We start from the raw sequence: 14122 nt of genomic DNA on the forward strand, positions 1-14122 counted from the left end.
TATACCCTATATTTCTGTTTGTTATACCTCATTTTTGTCATCCTTTGTGCTCCTTATCCCTGGTGAGTCCTCCGTTCGCATCCTCTTGGTGTTTTTGAGTCTTTTTTCCTGTCAGCTTTTAAAAAAATCTCTTTCCTGATGTCCTCTCCCATCTGCCTTTTCCTTCCTGGCCTTTCCCCCCCTAAGGAACGCTTCTCTGAGTTCTTCCATTACTGTCTGTGGGGTTTTATTTACCTCCCCCCCCCCTGTTACCTTTCCTGCTTCTTCCTTCCCACTCCTTCTCAGCTATACCAGCAGTGGGTTTTTTGCCTCTTTAGGAACTAGTAGCACTATACTCACTGGCTTTAACCCTTTCAGTGCAGTTTTTATTATAATGCAGAAACCCTATAACTTGTGTGCATCATTTGTTCCCTGACTCCCATGTTATAACAAGCTTTTACTGTAATTGCTGTCAAGGCATGCAAAAGGTTCGTGTAACATTGCAACTGCCATACCCCTGGCAGGGTTCAAACCTACCGTACCTACTTCCCATGCCAGAGCAATATGCTATGAATTAACAGGAGTGATTCCTGTGATAATGCAACTGTGACTTCCCTTGCTGCCTGTCCTGATTCCTTCATTTCTAGCCTTGACAAAAAGGCTGCTTTTTATTTCAGATGGTTTTGCTCCATCAGCAAGTCTTGAACCCTTGTCCCCAGAAGGCCTGTATGTATATGATTCAGGCCTCCTCACAAGAGTGCTATCAGGATGCTTCTGCTGTATTGCCTGCCCCTTCGTGTTGTGCAGGCAAAAGGGTGCTTATGGGCATGTAAGTGGTGTAAGAGGATTTGAAACATTGTGTGCAGGAATTCCTGGAAGCTCATCCAGGGGAGGCTGTTAGGTATCAAAGTTTCCATCAACTTGTGTGCCATGTGTATGCTGGGGTGGGGTTTCCACATCACTTTGCATGTCACATCACTGGCTCCTCCTGATGCATGGCTAACGTGGGGGCATTGTGAGCATGCTGCTCTGTGGTCCGTGTCAGCAGTTGCCTTAGACACTACTGGGGGAGAGGTTGGCAGTATTGCTATACTACCTGTCGTTTGTACTGCAGTTTTCAGTTTTGCTGCTGGGACCGCATTCCTTCACATGAATTCTAGAAAAGTCTGTCCACAATTACAGGGAATTCCAGAGTGGATTAGATTTATTTATTAGTAACATCAACATACTGCTGAAATTTATAATACAATCCTGTTTTCTTCGATAGTAAAATGAACTAATGCCATTGTTTACAAGTTTGGTTTGAAAACTAATACTACTGCATATACTAAAAAAGCGACATACCCTCTGCTTCGTCCAAATTAATTTTCTGACATTTTTTTGCCCCCGTCTGTGCAATACATTCTTCTCTTTTTGCTAGATGGACATCCCTAGAGTTTTTTCCACTTTCTCCTTTTATTATAATAGAATTAGACTTTCCTAGAGTTCTTCCCTCTCCCTGTATTAGAAGGAAAGTTAAAGGGCTACTTACATTTACATAATACTACAAAATGAATGTAATAAAATGTTGATAAATAACATTTATTTTGTGAACAGAGCTGCGATTAAACATAGTACAACCATTTTCAGTAAATCATGAACAACAACAAAAGAATTACATTTACATATAAAAATGTTTGAATTGCAGTGTTTGTCTTTGGGTCAAACTATATTTCTACAGTTGGATGTAACTTTCCCCGTACAATTACTCTCACTACCCCTATGAAAGACTGTCACAAGAGACTCTTACTTTGAGCAGAGTGTGGTGTGTGTGTGTGAGAGACAGAGCTGCTTCACCCCTTTCTTTCTAGCCATTTTCCCACTTCTCCGTGGGGATTAACAGCTGGGGACAATTTGAGTAGAAAAACAGCCCAAAGTGATAGGGTAAAAGCATCTTCTCCCTTCACTCAAGATTGCAGACCCCTGTGAGTGCATTGCATGGGAAAAAAATTGGGGGAAGGTTCATATAATTGTGTGTAACATGTATCTTGGCCTTCAATGACAGATGTCAAGCAATGTAACACAGGGCATGCACTGGTGAAAGCAACAAAACAAAGGCCTTACATACATGAAAGGAAAGACATGATCAGCTGAAATAAACACTAAGCAAATGCCATTAAACATTTGGGGTTTTTTTCATTCACAATTTCCAATTTGGGAAATAAATTAAAACCTGGGAAAAATTGGAGTGACAAATAGTTTCAGTAAACTTACTGTAGGTGCTTGATTTCTTGCATTAGAAGTTATAGCTGTACTGTGTTTTAATGATGCCCCCTTTCCCTGGTCTGTGAATGATAGAGATTTTAAAAAATAATTACAAAACCTATTATTTCCTGTAACACACATTTAAATCATACTGGTATATGACCAAGAATTTGTGGAGGAAGGAGTTCATTGGATTCTACAATTTTTTGGAGGATATCCCCACTGTTTTCCTGATTGCTGGTTGAATGGCCTGGATCAGTCTGATATTTCTTATCCACCTTTCACCACAAGGTTTCAGGACAGATTACAACAATTGTGCTGAACCTTGCCTATACTGGTGAGAGGCAGCAAACAGAAGCTGGATGTTTTGCTAGCTGCCTTTCTTTATGGGGGCACCACAAAACTTCAGACTTATACTCCTTCAGTCATTGCTCAGTAAAATATACCTTGATTTTATTTCCAAACCTGTTAGGCTCCCATTTCCAGATGTTCCTTCCTTGGGCAGTGTAACAGGAACCAGGAAAATAGCTCACCTAAGGAGTTTGAATCTCCCTCTCCCACCCAGGATACATTTTTGGAAGATTTCAACTCTACGGTTTCTAACATAGCCAACAGCTTTCTGCATACTGCATATTTTAAGATATGTAAAAAATAATGAATGTTTCAAGTTTTTTTAAAATCACAGATTGAGGCAGAAACAAGACAGAACTGATCTACATACAAAACTGATGTTCATGGGAAATGGACAGACTTAATTCAGGCATGCCGTAATTCATCCCTACATGTACGCATAAAGCCCCTTTATGTGTAGATGTTGGGGATGTGGCCGTCATATCCATCAGCAAAGGAGCAAAACTAGCCAATGTGGCCCTGGAGCTCCACTCATATGTCCTTTGTGTGTGTGTAATCAGGTGACATTGGGGCAGACTAACAATGAACCTATCTACCTATATTGGAGGAATATCGCAGAGGGACTCAAGTGGCTCTGGGGAGATTTGGAGCAGGGCAGTCATGCAGAAGCCCAAGCTAGGACCATGTGGTAAAGGGGAAGTGACTAAGGCCACAGGAAAGGGCAATGAGTCAAGCAAGGCAAATAAAGCTCCACTTCCTGAACAGTATACACATACAGACTGTTTCTCAGCCCCATAGTTGCTCACAAACATAATATAACATTATCAACAACATCAATTTAAAAAGAAACTAAAAGCAGCAGCATCTAAACAAACAAAACACTGGGGATCAGACAGCATAAAAAGCACATTTAAACAAAACAGTTTTAGCAAACTTTCTGAAGACTAGGCAAAAGGGCTAAACAAGTCTTTGAGGGAGGAATGGAGTTCCAGAGCCTAGGCACCATTACTGAGAAGGCCCTGTCTCAGGTACTCACCAAGAATACCTCAGATGATGAAAGGATCCAGAAAAGATCTTAATATCACGTGGGAATAGGTGATCATTCAGATATCCTGGTTCCAAACTGTTCAGGGCTTTAAAGGTAACAGCAACTCTTTGAACTGGGCTTGGAAACATATGGGAGCCAATGCACAGCAATGGAGTCACATGCTCCAAATAATGGGTTTAATCAAGTGGCAGCAGCACTCTAAATCAACTGAAGTTTCTGAACAATCGTCAAAGACAGCCCCATGTAGAATGTAATCAAAGAAAGTACAACGGTGGCCAGATCTTTCTCCAGAAAGTTGGTACGCTAGCCAAAGCTATGCAAATTGATTCTTGGCCATAGTCACAACCTGAGTCTAGAAGCATGCCCAGACCACAAGCCTGAGCTTTCAGAAGGAGCACTCCTTTCTGTAACAGGCTGAATACCCATTCCCAGGTTAGCTTTTCTAGTGACCAAAAGCACCTCTATCTTGCCTAAATTAAGCCTTAGCACATCTAATCTATTATAGTCTCCAGACACTGATTCAGGGTTCTGATTGCCTCCCTAGTGTCTCATGGAAAACAGAAATAGAATTGGGTGTCATCTGCATACTGATGGCACCACAATCCAAAACTCTAGACAACTTCTCCTGGTGGTTTCATGTAGGCATCTCCCAATGGTTTCATATAGCATGGGGGGCATGTGGAACCCCACAGACCAATGGCCAAGGGGAGGAACAGTAGTCCCCCAGTACCACCTTCTGGAATCTGCTCTCTAGATAGCAATGAAACTAACACAAAACAGTGTCCCAAAGCCAAATCTGTCAAGAAAGTCCAGAAGGATATAATGGGCTATCATATCAAAAGCTGCTGAGAGGTCCAGCAGAACTGAGGAAGACACTGTCCCAGTCCAATTCTTTCTATAGGTTATCCACTAGGGCAAGTAAGGCAGTTTCAGTCCCCAAACCAGGTCAGAAGTCAGAATGAAATTTATTTATTTATTTTATTTATTTATTACATTTATATACCGCCCCATCGCCAAAACTCTCTGGGCGGTTTACAAAAATGGGCTTAGAAAATACATATCTAAGCCTACCATAAGTTTTTGCTCCTTGCCCAAAACACAGATTAGAATCTGGTCACCATCCACGATGGTGGGGTTTAGCAAATAGTCTTATTATTGCTTCTTTCAAGGTCACTGAAACTTTACCCTCAAATAGAAACATAGAATAGTAGAGTTGGAAGGGGCCTATAAGGCCATCAAGTTCAACCCCCTGCTCAATGCAGGAATCCAAATCCAAGCATTTCCGACTGATGGCTGTCCACCTGCCTCTTGAAGGCCTCCAGTGTCAGAGAGCCCACTACCTCTCTAGGTAATTGGTTCCATTGCTGTATGGCTCTAACAGTTAGGAAGTTTTTCCTCATGTCCAGTCGAAATCTGGCTTCCTGCAACTTGAGCCCATTATTCCGTGTCCTGCACTCTCGGACGATCGAGAAGAGATCCCGGCCCTCCTCTATGTGACAACCTTTCATGTACGTGAAGAGTGCTATCATATCTCCCCTCAGTCTTCTCTTCTCCAGGCTAAACATGCCCAGTTCTTTCAGTCTCTCCTCATAGGGCTTGGTTTCTAGTCCCCTGATCATCCTTGTTGCCCTCCTCTGAACCTGTTCTAGTTTGTCTGCATCCTTCTTGAAGTGCGGAGACCAGAACTGGATGCAGTATTCAAGATGAGGCCTAACCAGTGCTGAATAGAGGGGAACAAATACTTCACGCGATTTGGAAATGATACACCTGTTAATGCAGCCTAATATAGCATTTGCCTTTTTTGCAGCCACATTGCACTGTTGGCTCATATTCAGCTTGTGATCAATAGCAATTCCTTCTCACATGTTGTACTGCTGATCCAAATATCCCCCATCTTATAACTGTGCATTTGGTTTCTTTTTCCTAAGTGTAGAACATGAATTTCATTCTGTTGTTTTCAGCCCAATGCTCCAGCCTATCAAGGTCCCTTTGAATTTTGTTTCTGTCTTCCACGGTATTAGCTGTGCCCCCCAATTTTGTATCATCTGCAGATTTGATAAGCATGCTCTGTACCTCCTCATCCAAGTAGTTAATAAAAATGTTGAAGAGCACTGGGCCCAGGACCGAGCCCTGTGGTACCCCACTCGTTACTTCTGCCCAGTTGGAGAAGGAACCATTGATAAGCACTCTTAGAGTACGATTCTGGAGCTAAATGCTTTATTATTCCCTTTGCTCGTCTGGGCATTCCCCTCCACCAGCTTCAATTCGTCAAGATGGACAAGGATCAAGAGTGTAAATGGTCAGGAACAAACTTCCAAGGATCTTGCCCATTTTCTCAAGCTGCACAAGCTGAAATGTATCCATAACAAACAGAAGAAGTAGATGTTTCAGGTATATCCACATCCTGAACAAAACCTGGCGTCCAAGCAGGAACGGGCACTGGCCATTTTGTCTGCAAAGTGTTGTGCAAATTGGTCACAGCAGGCTACTGATGGCAGCTCCCCATTCTCATTGGGAGAAGATATGCTGAGCAAACACAATGGCAGTGTTACGGGTTTTATGGAAAATGTTGAATTGGGAAAAGTTTTCCACTAACTTAGAGATCTACTTTAGCACATTTATTTGATTTATATTTAGTAAAACTTAACTAAAAAGTATTTCATGTTCATTTTAAATGCTATATAAATATGTGAAAAGTTTTTCGACAGCCAGAATAACTGAATGGGAATATTTGATTAGGAAAAATGTTCAATAATGTGAACTTAGTGTGTTTTAAATGTTATATTCAAACAAATTCAAAGCTTTAACTTTGGGTGAAATCTAATGCTAGTCCTACTCAGAGTAGACTCAACGAAATCAATGGACTTAAGAAACACTGATTTTAGCAGATCTACTCTATGACTTAGTCAGATATCATCCCTGGAAGTTATTTTCATTGGAATAAATATTTTAAGCCGTGACAACAGCATACACTTCCCTTACATTATTTAGATTTTTGTTAAAAAAATATTGAAAATTGTTAACATATTAATGTGAGCATGTCTGAAGAGCTGTGCATAAATATACGTGCTTCCGAGGGACAGTCACAACTTTGATTTTAGATTTGACTAGTATAGTATCCATTCCAGTTGCCCAATTTGACTTGTACTGTATTAATTATGTCACTAATTAATTTTGTGAAATAATTCATTTCTAAAGGTGGGAAAGTGTATTAGTTGAAACAACCCCATGTCACTACACAATAGGAATTCACTATTACTGCAGTGCAATAGGCCCTGAAATAGGCTGTAGCCTGAGTCTGGTCAATCTTGTTGCAAGTCTTCTATTGCTACACAAGCTACCATCCCTGGCTTTGGAGTTCTACAGAAAGTTATGGCCTCTACTAAGTAGGAGAAGGCAGCAAAGCTTTATAATGTCAACCAGAGCTTCAAAAAGATTGCCATTGCTAGCACTAGGAAACTCCCCCAGAACTGCTAGTCTCTAAACCAGTCTCCAAAGATGGAGGTTAATTTAATAGCCCCCCGCCCCAGGTTTGAAGTTACAGAAAATCCAAATTCCTATTAGGTAGTGATTGGTTCATGAGTTCAGGAGTTATGTTAAACTTCCCCAACCACTGAATCACTAGAAGGGGAAAAAAGCTGCATATGCATATATGCTACAATATGGGTAAGACTCAATTAAGACAGACTTCTGGTTGCCATGGAGGCATGGCCACTGAAATAATTTCTATCGGCTAAGGGCAGGGATTGTAGGGGAGCAACAGGGATCCATATCAAGAGATTCCCAATTCTCATCGTGTGATGCAACCATTAAAATTTTTAGATTGCCTGGCAAGGCATCCAGACAGAGAAATGGATTCACAGCAGATTACTACAGCTCCATGTACCTGCCCAGGCTTAGCCTGCTGCTGCACTAGAAAAACTGGTGGGAAAAGCTGGGACAGTTGAAACCTTTCTGCCTCACCTAAGCAAGTATCTATCACGTGTACCAAGACTGGCTTTCTCATCCAGGATCAAGCCCTGGATGGCTAAGGTCTTAGTGGCCTCAGCATCAGAAGCTTCAGACCCAGGATGTGACTTCCAGGTCTTCTTGCATATTATTGGTTGAGATTAATATTGGAAAGGGAGCCTTACCTGAACAGGTTCTACTCCCACTGGCCCATCTCCTTCTGCCTACCACACTGACTACAGCAGTGCCCAGACTCCCACCCCACAATGCTCCAAGAGAAATCTCTCAACTCAGTCTTCAACCACCACTATTCCGAATAGAGAAAGCAGCTCACCCAATCAACAGCCTAATACAAAAACTCAGAGCTCTAAAAAATCCCTCTCATATAGTTCTAATAAATTTCCAATATGCTGCTTGCAGGTTTCAAAATGGAATAAGTGATTGAAACTAAGAAGAGACTATCATTTGTCACTGTTGATTTAAACAAAAGCTAGTCAGAATTTTGAACTAATTGCCAGATTATACAACAGATATCACACAATCAGCTAATCAGAAATTACAATTTCAGCACTGCTTACCTTTTCCCTTTTTTGGAAGCTTTTCATCTAGAATAACCCGTTGCCCATCCAGATTAGAGATGGGAACACCAAGATCTAATGGCTCCTGCTCACCATTCTATGGTCAAATTTTGATAAAACAAGAGCAAATTACTGTTAAGGCCTTGCATTAAAAATTCACTACTTGACAAAGAATTGCATAGGTTTTCAGCAAGAGACTGGGTAGTAATTTTATACTGAGTAAAAATAGCTAATTATTTCATATTTTATTTGATCATACTGAATTATCAATACTTGTTAACCAATAAAACAAGTATTGTTTTATTCAAAAATGTGAGAATTTAAACAGGTAAGAAATCTTGGAGATTACTGTCCTCTCCAAAGAAGAGTAAGATTGTCATCCCTCCCCCCCTTTGGCACCTGGGGTAAATTCTTCCAAAAGAAGTATCCCTCTATAAGTAGTCAATTTGATGTTTTATGTGCTGCTGTTCCAACTTTCCTGTTCCAAATATAGTGAGTAATCCTAAAAATGTAAATCCTCCTCTTGAGTTAGGCAGTCCCAGGGAAAGCAACAGATTCCTTCCTTGCAGAGCAAACTTTATTAATTGCTAGAACGGTTCAGCAAATTTACCATCGACTAAATAAAATAGGGGATAAATTTGAAACATTAGTTGTATTGTGAAACCTTTGATAAAAAGATCGACAGTGAAGTGTATAAGTTTGAGAAACCCAAACTGGTGCGGCAGACCCATATGATTATATTTGCTCTTGCTAGTTTTCTAGCTGTGGGTTTAAAATGGAATGGACTGAATTTCACATGATTGCCAACATGATTTACTACGGAGGAGGAGGATGAAGAAAGCTGGGCAGTAGGGGACTGTTAACTCTGTTGCCAAAGTGTTGAACAAAATTGTAAATGGGCAGGATCCTGTTTTAGTCATTTTTGCAACAAGTTCCAATACTGTAAAGGATATATATCGGATATTGTAATGGATTAATTTTATTAGGTAATGTTTTAATTATACTCTCAGCAATGTGTACCACTTTTTTATTGCACTACTGATTGGCTAGCGATGGCCTTTGGCTAAGTAATAAGGATATGGATTTGAACAAGTTGTTTGGAAGGGTAGGAATAAAATAATTCATTCTGAAAGTTGTCCTAAGAAATCCAAAGTGTGTTTAGATTTCAAATGTTCAAGAATTACATATGCATGAAAGAATAATACTTTTACTGTTAAATATGATAGAAGAAAATAAAGGTCAGAATTATTATGATTTTTACTCTAGGAAACATGAGTTAAAACTTAACCAAGACGCAATCAATGAGGACCCCAACTTGGGAGAAGATTCAATCCAGTCGTGGTGACTGGTTTTAGGACAGGTCAGTTTGCAGGATGATGCAAAGCAATTTGCAATTATTATGAAGTTGATTTGTATGTTGGGCAGGTGGTACTGTTCAGTGGAGAGATGGAGCTGCTTGGTCAGATCATATGATGTCCTTTCAAAGCTGAAGATTCTGACATTTCTTTTCTCTTCTAGGTCCTGCAGTTTCCATTTCCAATTTATGCCTGAGTCAACAGCACTAAGCATGGAGGTGGAGGTCCTTTAGTTGTTGTTGTTTTTAAAATAGCAGCTCCCACACCTGAAATGGCCAGCTCTTTTTGATCATGAGCTAGATTCTTTAGGAGTGGGAGCTCTCTATAAAAAACATCAAACTGAGCTTTGACTGCATGCACTACTTGATTTCTTGTGATACCCTGAATTGAGACCTAAACATCTTGGACTGTTTTTCATTCGCTATAAGTATTGTTAATAAAGCTGTCTCCATGCCATATTCAGGGGGAGAAAGTACAAGAGATATATTCTCAGCAGCTGTCCATCGTTGTTAGACATTGTTGCTGGATTCTCTTCCTAAGAAGTTTTGCCAAAATACAAGCTTGAGTATCTTTCAAAAGTATCATTCAAAAGATATTAAAGCCATAGTCATCAGGGATAAGCTGGCTGGCATGTCTTTTTTTTAAAAAGCTGCAAGTGTATACGAATGTATAGCACATACACATATATTATTGCCATCTGCCCCTACCCCATAGTCTTTCAGAAGGGATAATTATGAAAATAAATGCACCTGTAGGTACAGAGTCTTGAAACAAATAACAGTAATAGAAAAAAAGGACTCAGAAGAATAGGATAAAGGTGTCCCAAATAAACTCAAAAATCTTGTATTTTAAGTAGGATCAAGCTATTAAATAGACAGTTTTTAGAAAATATGGAATGAAATACACTGACTGTATTATTTGTACCTCAATACATGGTGTTTCGTGTACAAAGATATTACAAATATCCCTAAAGATTGTATATTCTGCACATAAGCAAAGCTGAAGATTTTAAGCATATTTTAAATGTTTTTATGTTGCTGTACATCACCCTGATGTTTTGTGAGAGGATGGTATACAAAAAAGTTTATAAATAAAAATAAAATAAATAATAAATTACTTACCAGCCTTGCCACAAGATTATTAAGGTTTAAACCGTATTTTGCAACCACTGGTCGAAGGACTTCTGTTACTGGTTTGGTAGGTTTAGCTTTTAAGCCAACAGATCTATTGATAGGAATGAGATCCAGCCTAAAATATATGAAAACATTCAATAAGTCTGAATTAAAAGCCATTCAGAATATAAGAGGTTTACAATCCTGTTTCGGTACTGTGTATTTGAAAAACTATGAACCGTGTACTTGATTCAGTGTATCTCTTCACTAATAAGCTTCACAAATCCACTGCACCCTACGTGGTTCTTGAGAAACACTGCAATTCTCTATAATAATGGTATAATTCCTCCGTAGTTGCTGCTCTAGTACAATGTCCAGAGTAGCTTTCGAGGAAGGAGAGGAAAATAAACTGAACTCTTCTGACCAAGGAATCACAATCAGTCAATCAATCTATTCCTAGGGATAATAGTGATGATAAATCTTATTCCTAACAATAAAATAAAAAATTCTTAGGAATGATCATGGAGACAGCAAAATAATGTGGTTCTCATGTCTCTGTAAATAGAGTATTTCCCTTATTTCCCATCACAATAAAATACAATTAACCAAAAGTACAGACATAAAAGCCAGCCTTCCTTTATTTCTAGCCACTAAAAGCAACTGTAAATGAAGTCGTGCATTGCTACCAGGATATAAACCGGTTGGGGCTCAAGCTTCCAATGTGATAAGGATTCCACACACAAAAATCTTCTTCCATGCCCTTACTAATCTAGCAGAGTACATATTCTCAACACACAAGAAACAACCTTCTGTATATGTAGAAATTTGGCCATTTAGAGGGGGGTGGGGAATCTGAGTGGGCCTCCAGATGTTGTTGGACTCCAGCTCCTCCCATCAGCCCCAGTCAGCATAGCCAATGGTCAGGGATAACGGGACATGCAGTATAGCAACGTTTGGAGGGCCAAAGGCCCCCAATTCCTCATTACTTCTAAAGTGCAACCCTACCAGACATGGGAAGGCTAAATTTCATCAGTAGCAAGATCATCCATCTTAGTAATGATAATTTCATCTAAGTGACAGGATTCACCTTCAAAAGCTGCCTTGGCCTCAGTTAGATGAAAAAGCATTGTGTATACTGAAGAAACCAAATCCCTAAATGCTTCACAATCTTTCCAAGAGGCTGTGTGTACAAACTGAACAGCATCTATTGCAGGAGCAGACCCACTCTACAACAGCTGTACAAACATCAGCTAAATGTCATAATCACTAGCACCTTGTGGATAATGGGCAACTAAATATAAATTCAAACTGGTCTCAACACCCTCCCATCACAGAACCATTTATCCCCCATCAAAGTGGGAGGGGATATTTGGAGAGCTGAGGGGGATGAACTCTTACAATGTTCAGGGTCTTACCTTGAAATATGAGGTGGCTAAATGTCCCTCTTTCCTTCTTTTTTACTAAAGTTTTGTTGCTGTTTCAGGCACTGCCTTGGCTGCTCTAGGTACAATGCTGTGACATAACATTGTGTCATTCCTGGGGGCGTTCTTGGGGGGGAGGTGGGTGCACCAATTATCCACAATTGGGGCAGCCACCCCCCACCCCAATTCATTAAGAATTATCCTAAGAACTATCTTTCACCATTACACAGTGGCAAGACTTAGGGGGGAAAAGAAGGAAAAGCCCTCAGTCCCCAAATTGCAATAATTTGTCCATTCTCCAAAGAGTAATTTAATTGGCAGAGAGCATTTTCATCCCTCCTCCCCAGTTGTTAAAATTGCTGGGCGGAATACTTTAGCCCAGCACCTATATAAATAATGGCAAAAAAAGGATGAAGAAATCCATGAGGCGGCAGTACTTTTAGGGCTAACCATAATGCCATGAAATAGTGACAGAACTTTTTTCTCCAAAATTCTTCATCAGACTAGATATTAAACACCGGGGGGGGGGGAGAAAAAACTGAAACTGTGAAGAAATCCTTTGTGACAGTCCTCTTAAACCTCCAAATGAGGGAAACAAGGTCCACTCCTCTACTTCAATTTTCCCCTCACTGTCCCACCTCACCTGCCTTTTTAAGTTACTGACGCTCCACGAGGTGACTGCCTAAAATAGGAACAGTAATGTAAATGTTGAGAGTGTGCATCCCAATATGCCTTTATGTGTGTGACCAGTTCTATATTTATTTATTTATTTATTTATTATTTAATTTATTAGTCGCCCATCTGGCTGGTTGACCAGCCACTCTGGGCAACGTACAAGATAAAAACAGTACATTAAGCATTAAAAATTTAAAACATAACAATAAAAGCCTAACCCATCTTAAAAGCTTTCCTGAAGAGCCAGGTCTTCAAAGTCCAGTGGAAGGCCACTATTGAGAAAGCCCTCTCTCTAGTCCTCACCAGTCTCGCTGTTCTTACCGGTGGAATCGAGAGAAGGTCTTCTGAGGCTGATCTTGTTGAGCGGCATCCCTGATGATGCTGGAGGCGGCTCCTTCAGATAGACTGGGCCAAAACCGTATAGGGTTTTAAAGGTCAAAACCAACACCTTGAATTGGGTTCGGTAAACAACCGGTAACCAGTGCAACTCCTTCAGCACAGGAGTGATGTGATCTTGCCGGCGGCTGCCTTTAATCAGACGCTCCTTTAATCAGACGAGCCGCCGCATTCTGTACCAGTTGCAACTTCCGGACCGTTTTCAAGGGTAACCCCACGTAGAGCGCATTACAGTAGTCTAGGCGAGAGGTGACCAAGGCATGTACCACCGGTGGGAGCAGATGGTTGGGAAGGTAGGGGCGCAGCCTCCGTATCAGATGGAGTTGATACAGTGCCCTCTGGCTCACAGCCAGGACCAGGACCAGTGCCAAAGGGCGGCCAGGTCGGGCCCTGGCTGAGGGCTCCTGCAGCGTACAGGGGGGCCTTGTTAGGGTGGTAGAGCTCCCCTGCCATGGATTGCGGGGAGGGAACTTCCAGGCCGGCCATGCATTTGCTCACTCCACCTACCTCTCTCCTGTCTTTGCTGCTGCGCGCGCTGTGCATGCAGGACTGCCATCAACCAAGATGGCGGTGGAAGCTTCTTTAAGGGTCTGATGCTCCTACCACCATCTTGGTTGATGGCAGGCATGTGCACGCACCTAACGTACCACGCATGCGTGCCATCGGCCAAGATGGCGGTGGGGACATCAGCCCCTTAAGAGAAGCCTTCGCTGCCATCTTGGTTGATGGCAGCCCTGTGCACACAGCACGCGCAGCAGCAAAGATAGGAAAGAGGTAGGTGGAAGAGGCAGGAGCTGCATGCCCCGGGCAGGCTGGTGCCCAAGGGCCAAGTCATGCCTGGTGCCAGCCCTGTCCAGTATTATTTATAGCCTATCACTCCTCCAGTATTAAAGTGATCCAGACAGTAATGTAAAACCAAAAGAGCACTTTTATTTTTATATCAATAACATTTCTCAAACAAGAATGTATAGCTGGCACAAATGCATGACTGTTACATTTTTTTTAATGTTTCTCT

General features: G+C 41.1%; 1 protein-coding gene across 8 annotated transcripts in view; it reads right to left on the reverse strand.

The window, feature by feature from the left end:
• Nucleotides 1–14122, reverse strand: part of RGS12 (regulator of G protein signaling 12) — a 193962-nt gene that overhangs the window by 24066 nt on the left and 155774 nt on the right. For 6 of the 8 annotated variants that reach the window (XM_061583866.1, XM_061583865.1, XM_061583860.1 and 3 more), the window contains 4 exons: nucleotides 10625–10751; nucleotides 8149–8245; nucleotides 2233–2303; nucleotides 1324–1477 (listed from right to left, as the gene is read on the reverse strand). In XM_061583866.1, coding sequence (XP_061439850.1) covers nucleotides 1324–1477; nucleotides 2233–2303; nucleotides 8149–8245; nucleotides 10625–10751 — 449 coding nt within the window. The remainder of the gene's footprint in view (nucleotides 1–1323; nucleotides 1478–2232; nucleotides 2304–8148; nucleotides 8246–10624; nucleotides 10752–14122) is intronic. The other 2 variants (XM_061583864.1, XM_061583862.1) reach the window with 2 other exon arrangements.

This window comes from Rhineura floridana, chromosome 9 (genome assembly GCF_030035675.1).
Source record: "Rhineura floridana isolate rRhiFlo1 chromosome 9, rRhiFlo1.hap2, whole genome shotgun sequence".
In the NCBI taxonomy this organism is placed as follows: domain Eukaryota; kingdom Metazoa; phylum Chordata; class Lepidosauria; order Squamata; family Rhineuridae; genus Rhineura; species Rhineura floridana.